An 18,283-nucleotide genomic window follows, 5' to 3' on the forward strand; every position below is an offset into this window, starting at 1 on the left:
TCTGAGATGCATACTCCTTTACCGTAGAGGCCGTAGTACAGTGCATGCACGGATACTTGGCTAGCAATTGCTGTAATACAGAGCACGGAACGACTACAGAGCATGACTACTGCGGTGGTTCAGGCGTAGGTATTACCGCTAGGTACTAGTAGGTACCTAGTACGGAGTAGATGTGCTTTATTACTTACATGTACCTGTACGTAGCACAACTAGGTGTCGGTAAAGGTCGTGACCAAGGCGAGTGGGCCCTTGTGGCTTGGGCCGGTTGCCAGATTCAGGGTTCTTGTACAACTACATCGTACAGTACGCATGCGGTACGAGCACTTATTACACCGACAGTGCAGTACGCTTGGGTGTTGCAAGTTATTCGGAGAAAAAGTATCCGTATTCCGTACAGCTCCTGTAATCAGCCACTGTAGCCCCGTGCAGCACCGAGTACAGAGTAGTATTAATACCTACTAGGTTGCATACTAGATATTAGGCAAGTACGGAGTACCCAGTTCTTGGTATGTCTCGCGAGCCGTCAAGGACGATACTTGTCCGTCCTCCTCCAAGACATCCGCTCCCTAGCGGCAGGGGACCGCCCAAGCCAGGCACGGGGACTAGCAGCATCTAACCATCTAACCATCTAACCATCTAACCATCGAATCGTGCCACCCCACGCCGCACGCATCCGGCTGGTCGGCAGGATGCTCCGTCTCCCCCCTGGTTCGCCACGGTGGACGCCACGACGGCCAGGCAAGTTCCCATCCAGGGCCCTCTCGACGGCAGCGGCATGCACCTACACCATGCTCGACTCTCCTCGACTCCCTTCGTCGCCATCCCGTCACATCCTCGGGCACGGTGAGATTGATTCCATCGTGTCGCCGACGAGCCATGGCCGTCAAGGCTCGCCTCAGGCGATGGGCCGGCAAGCTTGCCGTCGAGGCAGAGCCGGGCCTCACGTCGAGCCAACGCATGGTAGGCTCCATTCCGTCGTCGTCGGTCGGGCGATTCGCTCGTGGACGAGAAGGCTGACACGGTCTCGACCAGCTCACGAACCATGACCTCAAACCCGTCGAGCGCGAGCGTCGTCAATGGGGCCCTTGGAACTTTGTCGGCTTCTGGATCGCCGATTCGCTCAACATCAACACGTGGATGATTTCGTCGTCGATGATTGTCGGCGGCCTCTCCTGGTGGCAGGCCTGGCTCTGCGTCTGGATCGGCTACGCCTTTGCCGCCTGCTTCATCGTCCTCACCGGCCGCATCGGCGCCGTGTACCACGTCGGCTTCCCCGTCGTCAGCCGGGCCTCGTTTGGCATCTGGGGGAGTCTCTGGCCCGTGCTGAACCGTGCGGCCATGGGTGCGTCGTGTCCCCCGTCTGCTTCTGCGTCCCCCGTCTGCTTTTCTGCGTCTCCCGTCCGCCTCTGCGTCTCCCGCTCACCGACGTTTGCAGCCTGCGTCTGGTACGGCGTGCAGGCCTACATCGGCGGCCACTGCGTCTACATCATGATCCGCTCCATCTGGCCCTCGTGGGACCGCACCGAGATGCCCGGTCCCTTCCCCCCCGGCGTCTCGAGCACGCCCGACTACGTCTCCTTTGTCATCTTCTGGCTCTGCTCGCTGCCGGCCATCTGGTTCCCCGTCCACAAGATCCGCCACCTCTTCACCGTCAAGGCCTTCTTCGTGCCGCCGGCGGGCGTCGCCTTTCTCGTCTGGGTCGTCGTCCGCGCCGGCGGCGTCGGCCCCATCGTCCAGCAGGGCAACACCATCCACGGCAGCGACCTCGCGTGGGAGTTTGTCAAGGGCGTCATGTCGTCGATTGCCAACTTTTCGACCCTCATCATCAACGACTGCGACTTTTCCCGCTTCGCCCGCAAGCCGAGGGACGCCCTCTGGTCCCAGCTCGTGGCCATCCCCGTGAGCTTCGCCGTGACGTCGTTCATCGGCATCATCGTCTCGTCGTCGTCGACCATCCTCTTCGGCGAGACCATCTGGGACCCGCTGAACCTGCTCGACATGCTGCTCGACGGCGCCAGCTCGGGCCAGCGCTTCGGCGTCTTCGTCATCGCCTTCGCCTTTGCCCTGGCCCAGCTCGGCACCAACATCGCCGCCAACTCGGTCTCGGCCGGCAGCGACATGACGGCGCTGCTGCCGCGCTACATCAACATCCGTCGCGGCGGCTACATCTGCGCCCTCGTCGGCCTCGCCATGTGCCCCTACAACCTGCTCACGAGCGCCAACAGCTTCACGACGTACCTGTCGGCCTACAGCGTCTTCCTGAGCTCCATCGCCGGCGTCATGGTGGCCGACTACTACGCCATCCGGAAGGGGTTCCTCCTCGTCCGGAAGCTGTACGACGGCCGCAGGACGGGGCCTTACTTTTACACGTGGGGCGTCCACTGGCGCGCCTACGCCGCCTACGTCGCGGGCATCCTCATCAACGTCGTCGGCTTCGCCGGCGCCGTCGGGGCCGAGGTGCCGGCGGCGGCGACGTACATTTACAACGTCAACTTTTTCGGCGGCTTCCTCGTCTCGTCGCTCATGTACTGGGGCCTGTGCAAGATTTTTCCCGTGCCCGCGACGAGCGACCGCTGGATGGAGGTGGGCGAGGATTCCGACGTCGTCCACGTCGCCTACGACGGTCAAGGGGATCAGGACGACGACGACGACGAGTTGAGGGTCGCGGTCCCGGAGAGCAAGGACGCGAAGCACGTGTGACGGCGGTTTTTGACGTCGCCGTGCATCGTCGCATCTGGCCAGGCGGGCCAAGACGCCGCTTGTGGGGGTATCCGTGCAGCGACCGTGACCGGCACTGGCGTTGGCGGGATGGATGCACGGGTGCGACGGAACGGCCTGCGCACACGTTGCCGTTTGCTCCGTCGCATTGACGACTACGACGACGACGACGACGACGACGACGACGACGACGGCGCCATGGTACGCGATGCCAAGGGCGTGGCCTGCGGGGTTTGGGCACGGCTACGTTGCGACGAGGGATGCTCGAGCGGACGGACAGGGACGTTGGAAAGTAGGAAGGGGTAATAATTTCCAACTCTGCATGTGACGGTGGTGGCCACTAATATGGGTACAACCCGGCCTCTGTCGTTCATGACTCGATCGACGTCCACGAGGCGGCCACGAGCTTGTCGCCGCCTGGCCATGCGCAGAAGGAAATGCGCCGAGGGGAATGCGCCGAGGGGAATGCGCCAAGGGCGACGATGGCCTCGGGCATGCCAACCCCCCGGCGACGATGCCATCTTCCAGGCGTAGCCTCCGTTTCGATCATCGACATGGCCGTCACGCCGCGGCCTTTTCTTGCTCTAGCCTTCCGCCGAGGTCGGCCACTCGCGTCGTGGTGGGTTCGCTGACATGCCGACGAATTTGTCTACCAGACCAGCCCCCTCAGGTGCAGTTGGAGATCGTATATTTCCTTGCAGGACGGTACCTCGCCGACGGGTCTTTCCTCGAAATTGACACAATCCTTGCAGAGGTCCAACTGCAACTGTTCAACCGCGGCACGCAAGTGCTTGAGCGTCGCATCGACGCTTTTGGGCTTGTTCGCATCGAGCAAGTCGCCGACACGATCCAGGTTTGGTCTGTCGACGCAATAGTTGCCGGCGAGAGCTCCCAACAGAAGCGGCGCCATGGCGAGGAGGTGGTGCATCGTGGCGATTTCGGTTCGGCTGTCGTTTTATCTTGGAGAAGACGAATCTCTCGCCTACGGTTGGGATCTGGGACGCGAGCGGATTCTGCCGGGCCGAGGACGAGGTGTGATGAAGCGCAGGTCCCGTCCTCGCGACGCGGGCGACGTCGACTATTTATCCCCGGTTCCGGCGTCGAAGCCGACCTCGCCGCAGACGCGCCTACGGCGCAACCGAGCACACGGGAGAGCTGGAGGGAGCCGAACCATGGCTGCTGCATCGAAGCGAAGGCTCCGCAGCGTTTCCTCGACAGCAGGGCTAGCGGCAGCAGAGGAGCCGCCGGATGGGACGGAGCCAGGTCAGAGATGCAGGCGGCACAGCCGCGCTGTTACGTACGGATGCGCCGAGGAAGATGCGGCGGCGAATCCTTTGACGAGTCGACGACGAGCACACGGCACGGCATCCATCATGATACGAACCCGTTTCTCGCCATGCAACTGCACGCTTGTGCGAACAGCTGCGGCGCGCCGTACAACCTCGCACCACTGCGATTTAGCGCCTACTTAATGCACTGCCCAGCACACATGGCGCCAACGTTAGTGCACCACACAAGGCGCCTACACAGCACATGACGACTATGCTACACCCAGCGCTACACCACCTAGTACATATGCACGCAAAGATGCAGTGTACGGAGCACGGAGCACGGAGCACACATGCCCTGGTTACTCGGAACATTCTGCACCTGTAGTACATGTACGGCATCTACTACCAAGGCACTAACTGACCTGACAGCGGGGGCAGTTGGAATTACCCAGGGCGCCATGGCTGCTGGGGGCCGCTGCGGGGACAGCCAGGGCAGTGGTGACTGCCGGGCCCGCCCTGGATCCAGGTTGCCGTCGCTGCGACGTTGGTGCTTTTAGGCTGCTGTCATGACTTACTTACAGTGCAGTACAGCCAGTACAGTCACTAGAAAAAAGCGACGATTCAATTTCGCTGGCGCCACCACCGCATGGCGAATCGACACTTTTGCCGGCCCACCAATTAACATCTACAGCACTTGCACCTGCGCTGTGCGTCTTGACCACCGAGGCCGCCGCCGCGACCGCTCAAGCCGCCGTCATTGCTGGGGCCATCATGGCTGTGCAGGCCATCGTGTCCACCAGGCCCGCCAGGACCACGAGTGCTTCCGTGAACTTCCGAACAGCTGCCGGCAGAGCTTGTCCAGCAAGTAAGTACGGAGCACTAGGAGCTTGGTTGTGCATAGGCGCTAAAAATCAGGAGCAGGGTCAGGTGGGGCGCCGCATCGTGTGAGCAGAGGCCTGCGTTCGTATCATCGTGGCCACTCCTCCACAATGGCAAGCACTGACTGTACTTGCCTGCAAGTAATTACTTGCAGCACTTGTCGCACGGTGCAGCACACGAAGCACGTGTTTGTCGTCGTCGCGGCTTGGCCGGCACCGCGTGTGGAGCGTCATGGGCAGGCAGCCTTTGCCGCAAGTAAGTACGCAGTGCTCGTACAGTGTTCCTCATGGCTCCGGAAGAGGCGGCGTAGGGAGAGGAGGCCGAGACGGACGGCCGCCGTCGATTCGGGCGGCGATTCCATTCCCTCCAACCCAACGGGTAGCTTCGTGCCGCCGCCATCATGGACGCTTCTCGGCGCTTCGTGCCAGCTTGACCCGAAGCACGTCCTCGAGGGGAACGCCCTTGTCGACCGGCCGCCTCGACGGGACGTTTGGGAGATGGACGGCGGAACAACGGCTCCCCAACGTGATGGTTCGCCGTGCTCCACGGTGCGTCGGTGGACAATCAATCATGGCACGCCGAGCCAACACGCCGAGCCGGCCCCGAGGAGGTGCGCCGGGACCCCGCAACGCCAGCTACGTAGCATCGTCGCCCACTCGCCCGAGGGTGACGGAGCGTCACTGAATCGCAGCGCCATTGCTTCATCTCAAACATGCTCCGCGCAGGTGATGAAATGGACGACGGCGAATCTTCTTCTTGACCGAATCGAACGGCCAACGCACCGTGCATGTGATGGAGGTGCGAGCCTGGCTCGGCCCCGCATGCCGGCAAGGTATGCCTTGGCGTGCTGCGCTTGTGCATATGCATCTAGATGTGAAGGAGCATCAGTCGACCGCCAAAAGTCCCTGTCGAGAAGGATTCCATGGATCCTCCGAGGTAGGTGCGCGTGCATGCATAGGTGCACTCTCCTACCGGTACGGTGCGCGCGGAGTAGAAGCACTCCGCGTTGGCAGGTCCCGCATTGTCCGCCGATGCAGAAGCCGGCCAAAGATAGGCCCCGCCCCGTGTCGGCCTCGCCCGTCATGGACGTGCAAGTACAAGCAAGTATAGGTAAGCATCATGGCCGAATTCCGGGCATGTTGGTGACACACGTGTAGCCTACGACACACCCCACGCCGGTGACTATCGGGCACACGCTGGACACCTACCAAAATGGCGGGCGCCTACGGGTGCTGTAATTACAGCCTCTGCGATGAAATGCCGCATGCCTCGGATCCTACAGGTAGATCGAGTACCTTGGTAATACTTAGGACGGAACATATCTTCAGGTACAGAGCACCTAGTGCCTACCTAGGTAGAGCCTAGTTGTACAGTACCTGTGTGAACGTGCTGTGGATGTGCCGTGGTTGTGCCGTGGTTGTGCTGTGGCACCTACCTAGGTACTACCCATCCATCTCGGTCTGGGGCACTAGGTACAGGTCAGGCAGGCACTGTAGGTTCTCGTGCATGTGCTGTACAATACCGTACGGTGCTTTTACCTGCGCATGATCAGCACTTGCCTACGTGGAAATATGCGCAGGTGCACATCACCCTTCCGTATCTTCCTCGCGATCATGAGGAGAAGAAGTGACTCTTTTGGGGGTAAATAGGTACCTGTACGTCTTGCTCCCCGCCGCGAACGATACTCTCGAGCCTGCTAGGTACCTACGTAAGTACTACCTAGTTGTACAAGCAGCAAGTACAGTAAGTAATACGGAGTATTATTAATAGTAGGTACTTACTTACGGAGTAGGCCCGCATCGTCGGGAGCGGGACATACGGTGTTTGCAAGGAATGCATCATGGTCGTGTCCATTATATCCTGTCCTCTCAGCAGGAGTACGCCGTGACACTGGTAAGGATATGCTGGTGCTTGGAACCAATCACGCAGCGACGCCAGTTGTCGGACGCTAGTTCCACTGGGACCGCCCGCAACAACGCAACCAGGCGGCGGGCGAAGGAGTTTTCAGCCTTTTATTATTTCCAAGTACGGGTATTTCATTCGCAAGTACTCTAGGTAAGTAATAATACTTGGATGCAGGTACTGCACGGGACCTAAAAAACGTGGGAATTTGCACTGTGTAACTAATTGCAGCACATGCACTCCAGGTACTTCACAAGCGGTACGCAACGTTGCCATGTTAGTGTGCATTCATTAAGTATTCTGCCGTACATCGCCGGCTCTGCCATCTAGAAGGAGCCCGAGTGGTTCCGGACAGCATTCACTGTGCGCCCTCGAGGCCATGCACGCCAGCTCCTGCAAGCGCAAGGAATCTGCCGGTATTCGTTGCGAAGCAAGGGAAGAAATTCCTCCCAAGCTCTGACCAGCTCTACCGTGTACGCAGGCGCCAAGGCGGAACGACGGCCCTGCCACGTGCACCGGTCGCCTCTAGCCACCCCCTCGCAGCATGGCAAATCGTCCGTTGGCAGCGTCCATGCTCGTTTCATTCGCCGCGTGGCAGGAGTGGGATCCTTGTACGGAGTATGCCCACCCAGGTTCACGCCGTCGATGCTGGCATGTCTCGGCTGCTCATGTCTCCTCCTCCTGCCGTCATGTCCTGGAAGGCCGGACCTCGAAGCTCACGGAGCCAGTGATGGCACGAATGGATACCCGTTTTCGCCGCAGTTGTGACGTGATTCCCCGTTCTCACCGCATCGTCAACAACCCGTCGCACCGACCATGCCCATGTTCAAGCGACGATCCATCCGAGGCAACTGCGCGTCGTCCATGCCGTGGGTTTGTGTGCTGGGAGCAATGGGCGCAATGGTCAATCCCCATCAACGTCCGTTTGCTGCGAGAAGCACGCTTCGGTGCGAACGACAACACCAACGAGGGCCCTTGTACACCTCAAGTAATCACGACGATGGGACGTCAACACGTAAAGCATGGTCCGAGACTGGAAATTCGCGACCACGTGTAGTTCTCCGAAAGCGGGACCGTCGCACGAACCTGGTGCTCCTGTTTGCTTCGCTGCCAACTTGCTTCATCCGCTTCGCTGACCAGCAAGGAACAGCAAGTCGGCACATGGCTTCATTACCCTCCATAATCGCGCACCCCTCACCGTAGAATGCCTCCTTGGCTTAGTGGTAAAGCGTATCACTAGTAATGATAAGATCAACGGTTCGATTCCGTTAGTATGTCTATCCTACCTTCCTGTTTGGCCGCCGCAGAGTCGCTAACCAAATTCAGGGAGGCATACGATGAGATGTTTTTTTTCCTTTTTTGTTTTTTGCCAACATCGTTCTTCGTATTCATGTTGCCACTGCCAATATCCTTGCCTTGCTGCGTGACTACGGACAAGTTCTTGGCCCCTTTTCCATCCAGTCAACTCAACGCAGGCTTCACGAGCTCGGCCGTCTAGGGATGCGTCACCAACGTTTCGCCCGTCGCGGATCGGACCGAGTCGTGATCCAGCATAGGCAAACGGCATAGGCAAACGGCCAAGGCGCAACTTCTTGCCGAGCAGGGAGTCAAGACCCGGCGGCGTGCCCATCATCTCACCGTTGGTGGACACTCTGACGGGCGTGTCCCAGTTCCGCATCATGGCTAAATCATAGTCGCAAGCCTCAAGGGTGCGCAAGTACGTGAGACCATCCCGGCAAGTTAGGCCCGACTGCCTACGGAGCAACTTGGTACGTTGGGCACACATCAAACGTCCAGCATTCTGATGGTTCCCGACAACGCAAGGCATGTCATCGATCTGGGACCAACTTCAGTTCGCCTCCACGTGGCTCCATCATCTCGAGTCCTCATGACGCGCCAGTTGCATAGGGTGAAATAAGAAACGGCCTTTCACCGATCCGAGATAGGCTTCCATAGCTTAGTTGGTTAAAGCGTCGTACTAATAGAACATTAGTAATGCGAAGATCGCAGGTTCGAGCCCTGCTGGGAGCATCTGCTCTACGCCTACCGGGTTTATTTTTGATCATGAATCGCACACCTGGTGGTGTAGTTCATTTTTCACTCACTTTGTGTGGGTGGCAGTGGGGTTTTTTTTTCTGCGCGGCCCATTATTATTATTTGGGAGCGGTGCTGATATATTACGGCGGGTCCTGGACGTGGGAGCGATAGTTGTGTGATTTTGATTGGCTGGCACAATGCCATTGCAACTAGCAGTTGGAGTTGGCTGTAAGCAAGTGTTGGCAGTAATTACAAGTAAATACTTACTTTATTACTTGCTACTTACTTACTTACAGCTGTCTGTGCTTGAATAAATACTTGTAGGTGTACGGAGTACTCCGTAAGTAAGTAAGTAGTCAATCATTAATCAAGTACTTGTACAACGCAAGGAAAAAGTAAGCTGGCTGTACTTGATTTAAGCAAGTGTTACCTGTAAATACTTACATGTCTATACTTGTACTTGTAAATACTCACATTCTGTGCTTGTACTTGTAAATGCTCACATGTCTGTGCTTGTACTTGTAAATACTCACATGTCTGTGCTTGTACTTGTAAATACTCACATGTCTGTGCTTGTACTTGTAAATACTTACATTCTGTGCTTGTACTTGTAAATACTTGTAGCTGCAAGTACGTGTAGTTGTACTGCAAGTAAAGCAAGTACTTGATATTAAGAACGTACTTCATTCATTACAAGCAAGTAATGCTACACCTACGTACAGTATACGAGTACAGTACATGTAGAGAGGAGTACAGGCACACGCGTACGGAGGGAGTACTGATTGCTTGCATTCAACTTGGTACATGTACATTCTGTATTACTTAGGACTTAATTCAAGTACATACCTATCCATGCATACTGTGCGCATTACTTGCATATACCAGCTTACATACTTGCAAATACAGCTTACATACATACATACAATACATACATGCATACTTTGGCGATAGATGGACAACATAACCAATTTGATAGTAGCTGACCGGTGCTGGTTGGTTTGTAACACCTGGCCACAGAGGAGAAAGGAACCATTCCCAGCACCAGTCGGGCCACTGAAAGACACTGTACTGCTGGGGTAGCGCCGTCCCCTACTGCCAGCCTGTGCCAGGACACCATGCTTACTAGGTACTAAGTAGGTACCTAGCACTTATTCCTTGCACTTACATGGACCTCTACAGTACAGTACTGTCTGTGGTGGTGCAGGGCCGACGAGAGGCCCCGCAGACAGTACTTACATGATAGCTGTACACTGTACGGAGTGCCGCGCAGGTGTACGGAGTAATATGATGCAACAGAGGAAAAGGGGGTCCGCCCGGACTAGGGCTACAACGAATCAAAGATCGTGAGATAGGGCAGAATCAATCTGTTGGTGTTCTTCTTAATGCTGTTGTTGCCAACTACTAGGTATCCTCTTTACCTGCTTAAATAGGCGTAGATCTAGATACCGTTACGTAACCAACTACCCGGACTTTAACCCCGTTACAGTAACGATATTGTATATCGGTCTTTTCTTGCCTACCCTACACTCTGCATCACGTATTACGTGATGCACGGCAACCACCCCATGTACATAGCTTCTCCCATTCCCACACTCATAGTTCTCTTCCCCTTTTCTTCCTCCTTATTTCGAAAATTCTACAGTCTTTGCACATACTGCATCGTGACAACGGGATTGGCTAGGGAAAATAAGGCTGTAACAGAGTTTACTTATCTTGCAAAAAGAACTTCGTAGCCTTGCAAGGAGCAATCCTCTAGATAATATATCTGAACCTTTACTATCCACTACGACTTCTTTTAATAAGATGCACCAACGCGCGGCCAAACTATAAACTGCAACAAACTCTTAGGCTGTCGAAAACAAAATTTGCTGCCACAGCAGAAAATTAATGAAGCATAGCGGCACTTCAAAATGGGTATATGACTTTCCTCCAACATCAAACGATCTACTACTCTTTTCATCGCCGCACAGTCAAGTTCTGCTTTGCATTGGCCAAACAAGGTCTTACACCAAGGAAGGGTATGCCTTCCTTTTTAATCGTATTGTTTATAGCAAGCAGTTGCCCACGAACCCGACACATCAAGCGGAATCTGCCTACAGTCGTTTGACAAGCTGCATCGCCAGTACTGCTGCAGCGAATCGTATAAAGAGGACACTACGCTTTGGTCACGGCCACTTCGGTTCTTCCGCACGCCGTTCATCTGTCGACCTTTTCCCTCTCATTACTTACGATAACGACACCAATGTCGCAGACGACAGCCAACATGACATCTTGGCACTGCTTTCCCGCCGAGATTCGTTACATGGTCTTGGAAGTCTTAATGCAGGACGGTTGTCGCTTGGCTGACTTCGCCACAGTGTCGCGAGAGTGGCAGACGACTATCGAGCGGCACAACTTCTCCCGGATCAAGCTGACACCGTCACGCCTCGCTAATTTTGGTTCCATGGTTCATCGTAATAGGAGTCTCGTACGCTATATTTGGCTTTGCTTGGAACTCGAAAAATATGATTGCACCCAATGCGACTTTCCATTTTCGCGAGGCATGAGCAACGCAGACAATACCATGATTATTACGGCATTCCAAGATCTCTTCTCGCACCTTAGCGCATGGGAACCAGACGGCGACTTACTGCTAGATATTAGCGTCCACTCCCTCAGCGACTCGGAGCATTGGTTTAAATATCTGACCTTTGAGCCTGATAATGATTCCAATGCGTACGGCCGAGTTCAACACATAGAGCAGTCGTTGTTGTTCAAAGCTAGCGACCACCACCACGGATGGATTACTGGTCGTCAACCTTCCATTCCTTCATATGCTGCTTGCCACAAACCCTTTGACGAAATTATGGGCGAGGGACCTTTTGATAACGAACAAGAAGAATACAAGTGGTGGCAGCAACTGCCTTTAGTCCCGGCAGTAACAGGTGTGCTCCTCCGTCAACAGAACCGCCGACGATGGAAGCCGGACGCGTTGGCACATATGTTTGCCCGTCTTCCCGGACTCCGGCAAATTCATTACGAGCCTTGGAGGGAATGGGATAACATTATACAGCGGGATACAGATCAAGGTAAGTGCTACTACGCCGGTTTATTGTTCTCGGTTACTTCTATAGTCTAGTTATACTATTGGCTGCTAACAACCTACTACTCTTCGTCGCTATAGCTTTACGATATCTTTTTGAATCGCTCGCGTCTAATCGACTTCGGAGACTCGTACTCTTTGAGAATTTCAACCAAGCGTACCCAGCTAGTTTTGAGAATATGGGCTGCGACCCTGTGCGAATACCATCCTCTCATGTTAGCCGGGCAGTTGCCAACGCCAGTCTCTCGCTCGAACACGTCTCAGCGTCGTTTCTAGTAGATGCTAGCCATTTTTTTCACGCCCGAGAGCTTTCCTGGAAGTGGCCCAACCTGACTTGGCTTGCGCTGACTTCACGACTGCTCGCGCCAGGGGAGTGCTCGATGGAGTTGGATGACATGCTCCAGGCAGCAGCGGCGGCGGCCATGAAAATGCCAAATCTCGAAGTGATGGAGATATGGAACGGAGGCAAAGGATTGGCGATGCTCTTTAGGTATCGGCGACCTGAGCGAGGGCTACCTGCTGTGATAACCTGGAGAGGAACATGGAAATTGACCCTGAGACGTCCTGTAATAGAGGCTTGGGATTCCGTGGCACGGAGGCATGGTGGGCAAGGACATTCTATTGCCGAGGAGTTACTGGATGCTGGTGCTTCGGTCAAGTCTCATGGTGATGCCATATGCCGTTTGAAATTGTCAAGGCCGGTCATTCGCCCCGTCTCGTTGCGGCAGATTCAGATAGAGCACATGATGAGTGGAGTGTAAAGCCAATAGCTTAGTCTCTGCTACCAGTCTCGGAATATGCGGAATAGTTAGCCTGGGGCAAAGATAGCACCTGTGAATTTCGTGAATCCAAACGACAAGGTAACGAAGAATAATCTCCATAGCCTCCTTTCTACTACTTCTTTAAGCAGTAAATTCTTAGTCGTATTCTCCTTGGTGCGCCACGACTCCTCCGGCGCCAACTCATAACAATATCGGGGCTATGGAAGTTGACAGATTAAAATAGACAGTACTGATACATATATGAGGACGATTAGTTGTGTTGTTGAAAGCAGAGATGGAATGGAGGGTGTGGTTCGTGAGGGAGGATGCACGATTACGTAAAAATAGACAGATGGGAGGAACGATTAAGGATAGAGAATTCGTATGTATCCTTATCTGGATGTATATCTTTGGCATTACCGTACCAAGCTCTCGCTCTCGCATCACCCCGTTAATTCAGCCCTCGCCAACGGACGGATAATTATGCAGCACGCACAGGCCGACGACCGACGACGTATGTCTTGTCGACAAAACCTCGAGCCAGAAGCAACAGCGGCAAGCTCTGTTACGAGCAGCTGGCAGCAGCCTCTTGCACTGTCGGGCCCAAGCCACCACATTCCCACTCGGACGTGGAACAGGTGTACGCAATCATGCCATATACAGCAGCAAGGACATGGCGGTTCTCATCCTCCTCGTCCATGTCCGACTGCACCTTGCCCTTCCAACATGGAAGCGGAAGCCCTTGCGACATCGCACGACATCAAGTTGCTGATGGCGAATACACTTTACGAACCGGCCTGGGCAAACGAGTGGGACCGTCACTTTAAGGCAAACGGCACCATTGACTTGCGCACGTGGGAGCGCTACGGTATGCTGTCGAAGCACCGTCGTCAGAGGACCGCCGAGCTAGGTATCGAGGAGGCAAGGATTCATGCGAGACGTGCCAGTACTTTGACTCTTTATGGAGAACCAGTATAGCTGCCTCGGAGGATACGGAGAGTGACGCGGGGGTCCATCATCACGCCGTCACCCTGATACGTTTCCTCCCCAGCACAGCGCAGGTGTAGTTGGACTGAGGCGCGCCGTGGAACATGGCAAGCCCAAGTTCGCTGCTGCTTGCTACCGTACTGAGGTGATTTGCCGCTTCGAGGATGATGGAGCGCTGCCCGTTTCCTCTTGCTGCCATGGTCGAGACTGAGTCCCTCTTGACGACGCGGCAACCTGTGCCCGCTGCATCCAGACTGGCTTGATAGTCAAGGTCAATGCGGTAGCGAAGCAATATGATTCTGGCAGTAGCTGATGAATATTCGATATGATTCTGACAGTAGCTGATGAATATACGCGAGGCTCGTACGATCAAGGAAGGAGCCTCATGAGCACCGGGGTACTGCACTTCTTGATCATAGGCAAGTGCTCCTGGTGCCATCGCCTTCTGCTGTGCCATAACGATGCAGCCCCTTCCTTCTGTTTCCGGACTCCTGGCAAGTACGAAAGAAGGCCTAGATTGCCGACAAGTATATAAGGTATCTGATCGTCCTCTTTCGTTGCATTCTCTTTTCCTCCTTCAACATCATTGAAAGCATCAGCAACAGCATCAGCAACAACAGCAAACAGTGTCTACCATGTTCCAAATTCTTTCGTCTCTGAGCTGTCGATGTCTCCTCCTAGCATTGCATTCTCATTTTCTCCCTCCATAGTATTTTCGGCAGCATCAGCAACAACAGCAACAACAGCAACGTAAAAATCGTCAAACAGTATATTTAAGTCGTTTACTTTACCAGTGTCTACCATGTTCCAAACTATTTCGTCTCTGAGCTGTCGATGTCTCCTCCTAGCATGATGGGTAGGTAGTCAGAAGACATCAATGCAGGTAATGCAGCTTGGCTGACCATTCCCATTTGCAGGTTGAAAGGACCGTCGCGTCGACTAGCACTCAAGGACGCTCACATCGCCCTCAGGGAAGCCGAGGAGGCGGCGCGATTGGCACGACTGGCTGTCATCGCCGCTGAAGACAGAATATTGGCACTTCAACAAGGCCACGGCCGTTACCGTGGGTGATACACGGGTATGTTCTTTTTACATTTTTCCGATTCAAACCGATTTCAGGGTAATGGGCCGTTGAGAACAAAAGAGAACTCTGCCCGGGGCCCTCGCCGTCGTCTCCGCGTTCAGTTGCGTTGCCGCGCAAAACCCACATGCAGGTACCGGAATATTGACCAGCTTATCAATGCAGGTGATGCAGCTTGGCTGACCATTCCCATTTGCAGGTGCAAGGGACCATCGCGCCGGATCGCGATTGCGGGCGCTCGCGCCGTCCTTAAGGAGGCCACGAGAAAGTGCGCCGTCGCCGAGGAGGCGGCGCGTCTGGCGCGGTTAGCATTCATTGCCGCGGAAGACACCATCTTTGCACTTCAGCAAGGCTTTGGAAACTTCCGTGGGTAATGCACGGGTATGTTCTTTTTACATTTTTCCGATTCAAACCGATTTCAGGGTGATGGGCCGTTTGAGAACAAAAGAGAACTCTGCCCGGGGCCCCCGCCGTTGTCTCCGCGTTCAGTTGCGTTGCCGCGCAAAACCCACATGCAGGTACCGGAATATTGACCAGCTCATCAATGCAGGTGATGCAGCTTGGCTGACCATTCCCATTCGCAGGTTGAAAGGACCATCCCGTCGGCTAACAATTAAGGACGCTCAAGTCGCTCTCAGGGAAGCAGAGCAAAAGTGCGCTCGGCGGCCAGGCAGGCGGAGGAGGCGGCGCAATTGGCACGACTAGCGGTCATCACCGCTCAAGACAGAGTATCGGCATTGCAACAAGGCTACGGCCTTTACCGTGGATGACACACGGGCATGTTCTTGTTACATTATTCCGATTCCGAACCCACTTGTCTGCGGATGTGGCCACGGCCAGGCCACAGCCCTTCCTGCAGCTGGCAGCATGACAAGCAACCAAGTATTCCATACGTACTCAGTACCCCTGCATCAACAACCGTGCTTGTGCCCAGTCACAACCGAGCCACCCCTTTCCGTACTTTTACTTGTACACTTGACTTGCACAGTACTTGCAGTACAAGTACAGTACTTAAGTAACTTGTTGCAGTATTACTTGCCTGCGGCGGCCGAGTATCGTATCCCACGCCCCCCAACCCAGTGGAGATGACTGCTCGTTCACCACCAATTTGCGCGCCGTCTCCCCCCGTCGCGAACTCTTCTTTTGCACCCTTTCCGTTCGCAGCTGGCCCCGGCACGGCAATCAACCCACCCCCCCCCCCAGCTCACCACCTTCGCTGCCAATACCGTCCCACGGGCGTCGCCATCGTGTCTTCATCTCACTTTGATTATTTAGCCTCTCGTCTGATTCGACAACGCCACGTCTGATCCGCTCCCTCCTCGTCCCGTAGGCCACGCACTCCGCCTCTTCCCCGAGCGCGCCCACGTCCCAGGCCATCGCGTCATCATCATCATCGTCGCGCGCGAGACGTTCATTCGAGAAGCGTCCCCTTGACCGATACAGCCTTGGCCTCGCCGAGGTTCCGCAAACGACGGCCGCGCGCATCCCGTCCCCGAAGCGAAGCGATCAGGCCTCCGACCATGGCGCCGGCGGATGGAAGAAGTCTGCCCTCGCGGACCAACCCCCTCATGATCGAAAACGTCCCCGACCGTACGTCTTCCCCGCTCGCGCCCCGAGGCACCGCGCTCACCGTCGCAGATTGGGACCTCGTCGCGCGCCGACGTCTCGGCCAGACGAAGCTGACGCACAGGATGGTCGGCGGCGACAAGCCGGACGTGGCCTCGCTCGGCGCCTTCGACTACGCCCACCTCCGCGCGCCCCTGCCCAAGGGCATCGTCTCCGGCATCTTCAAGTCGAGCCCGACCAGCTACTTCCTCATGCGCCGCAGCTTCGACGGCTACGTCTCCGCCACGGGCATGTTCAAGGCCACCTTCCCCTACGCCGAGGCGGCCGAGGAGGAGGCCGAGCGCAGGTACATCAAGTCGCTCGCCACGACGAGCCCGGAGGAGACGGCGGGCAACATCTGGATCCCGCCGCAGCAGGCGCTCGACCTCGCCGACGAGTACGACGTGAGCGCTTGGATCCGAGCGCTTCTCGACCCGGCCAAGATCCCCGTCTCGACCGCCTCGGACTCGCCGCCCAAGAAGATTGCGGCGCCGCCCAAGTTTGACGTCGGCAGGGTCCAGAAGCCGCTGCTGGCCCCGCCGCCGACGCCGCCGACGGCTCCCCGCGCCACCCGCGCCCGCCGGTCGGCGAGCCCGACGAAGCCGACGACGAAGCGCGCGTCGGCGTCGCCCCGGAAGCGCGCCGTCAAGGCCAAGGCCGAGGGGGCCGAGGTGAACGGCGTGGCCGAGCGGGGCAGGGACGAGGTCGTCGTGAAGACGTCGACGTTTGAGCCCGCCGTCGTCTTGGAGTCGAGGGAGGTGCCCGAGGCCAAGGTGAAGGTGCAGGTCGACGAGAAGACGGCGACGGATGCCGGCGGGAACACGGTGACGCACACGACGGCCGAGGTGGACATGCCGCTGCCGACGGCGGGACAGCCGCCGAGCGCGGCCGAGATTGCCCGCATGATGGAGACGGCCAAGGAGATGGTGAAGAAGGGCCGCGCCGCCGACGGGCCGGCCGAGGACAAGGCCAAGGGCGCCGAGGACAAGGCCAAGGCGGCATCGGCCAAGAAGGGCAAGCGCAAGGCCGCCGACATCTCCGTGTCGGAAAAGGCCGCGGGCAAGGACGACGACGAAGGCGACCGAGACGACGACGACGACGACGAGCGACGGGCGAAGAAGACCAAGACCGAGGCAGAGGAGCAGGTGGGCAGGGCCAAGAAGAGGGCGCTCTTCGGCATAGGCGCCACGGTGGCGGTCGGGTGAGTGGCCTCGCGTGAAGGCGTGCGATCCGGGCCGTCGCTAACTTGGACGACAGGGCACTCGTTCCGTGGCTCGTCAATCTGCTGTAGCCGCGGGCGTCGTCTGCGAAGGGGAGGACGCCGCGCGACGGGAGAGGAGCACGCTGGATTGTACGCTGGGTTGAGAAGTCTTTAAAAGCTTCTTGACGGATTCTTATTGACACACTGTTTACGACAAGCCCGACTCACTACCTAAGTGACAGAACCCTTAGGACGCTTCGAGCATCCGTTACACCAGGCCCTACAGCGGCACCCATCATTGTTACTACCGCCCTTTCGCTGGCTCTCTACCATTAACACTGAATGGATATTAATAATATGGCACCTACGGTACCAACCCAGCCCACGGCATCCAGTGAACGTCGCGGGCCTTTCAAGACCACAAGACTTTATGCTGCACACGACTATAAACTCGTTGCAAGCTCTCGAGATCATGTCCCGTAGGGTATGGGTGCATCAGCAAAGTGGCCTTTCTTGCCATTCCTTCGACGCCGACAGGTATAGGGTAGCATTGATCTATGGAGGTCCACGTTGTGCCCACTGAATTACTACGTCAGTGTACTGTATGCCTGCCTCATGCCTTCAATTGGCAGGGGACACGCGCGGTGCGAGGTACGCACTAGGTACCTACCAGTAGTATTGCACTTGAAGAATGAACTTGATATGACCGTGTCTCGAGGCCATTATCCAAGGAATCCCTTGATTATTTTGTCCTCGGTG

The 18,283-nt window shown here is 56.2% G+C and overlaps 4 protein-coding genes and 2 non-coding genes across 6 annotated transcripts; all 6 read left to right on the plus strand.

Moving 5' to 3' along the window:
• Positions 1-876: 876 nt before the first annotated feature.
• On the plus strand, positions 877-5,178 carry DCS_00220 (uracil permease-like protein; the record flags this gene model as incomplete). The annotated part of the gene is made up of 7 exons (XM_040797561.1): positions 877-960; positions 1,033-2,694; positions 2,743-3,010; positions 3,375-4,218; positions 4,274-4,312; positions 4,571-4,854; positions 5,147-5,178. The coding sequence occupies 7 exons, from the start codon at positions 877-879 to the stop codon at positions 5,176-5,178; spliced, it is 3,213 nt and encodes a 1,070-aa protein (XP_040658444.1).
• Positions 5,179-7,976: 2,798 nt separating this feature from the next.
• Positions 7,977-8,048, plus strand: DCS_t1. Its single transcript has one exon. It is a non-coding gene; the product is annotated as a tRNA-Thr (tRNA).
• Positions 8,049-8,716: 668 nt separating this feature from the next.
• DCS_t2 lies at positions 8,717-8,801 on the plus strand. The gene has a single exon. It is a non-coding gene; the product is annotated as a tRNA-Ile (tRNA).
• A 2,248-nt stretch (positions 8,802-11,049) lies between these two features.
• On the plus strand, positions 11,050-11,925 carry DCS_00221 (uncharacterized protein; the record flags this gene model as incomplete). The annotated part of the gene is made up of 1 exon (XM_040797562.1): positions 11,050-11,925. The coding sequence occupies one exon, from the start codon at positions 11,050-11,052 to the stop codon at positions 11,923-11,925; it is 876 nt and encodes a 291-aa protein (XP_040658445.1).
• A 1,451-nt stretch (positions 11,926-13,376) lies between these two features.
• Positions 13,377-13,628, plus strand: DCS_00222 (uncharacterized protein; the record flags this gene model as incomplete). Its single annotated transcript, XM_040797563.1, has 1 exon — positions 13,377-13,628. One exon carries the CDS (start codon positions 13,377-13,379, stop codon positions 13,626-13,628), a length of 252 nt encoding a protein of 83 aa, XP_040658446.1.
• A 2,658-nt stretch (positions 13,629-16,286) lies between these two features.
• DCS_00223 (uncharacterized protein) lies at positions 16,287-17,614 on the plus strand (the record flags this gene model as incomplete). The annotated part of the gene is made up of 2 exons (XM_040797564.1): positions 16,287-17,524; positions 17,581-17,614. 2 exons carry the CDS (start codon positions 16,287-16,289, stop codon positions 17,612-17,614), a joined length of 1,272 nt encoding a protein of 423 aa, XP_040658447.1.
• Positions 17,615-18,283: the final 669 nt, after the last annotated feature.

This window comes from Drechmeria coniospora, chromosome 01 (assembly GCF_001625195.1).
Source record: "Drechmeria coniospora strain ARSEF 6962 chromosome 01, whole genome shotgun sequence".
NCBI lineage: Eukaryota > Fungi > Ascomycota > Sordariomycetes > Hypocreales > Ophiocordycipitaceae > Drechmeria > Drechmeria coniospora.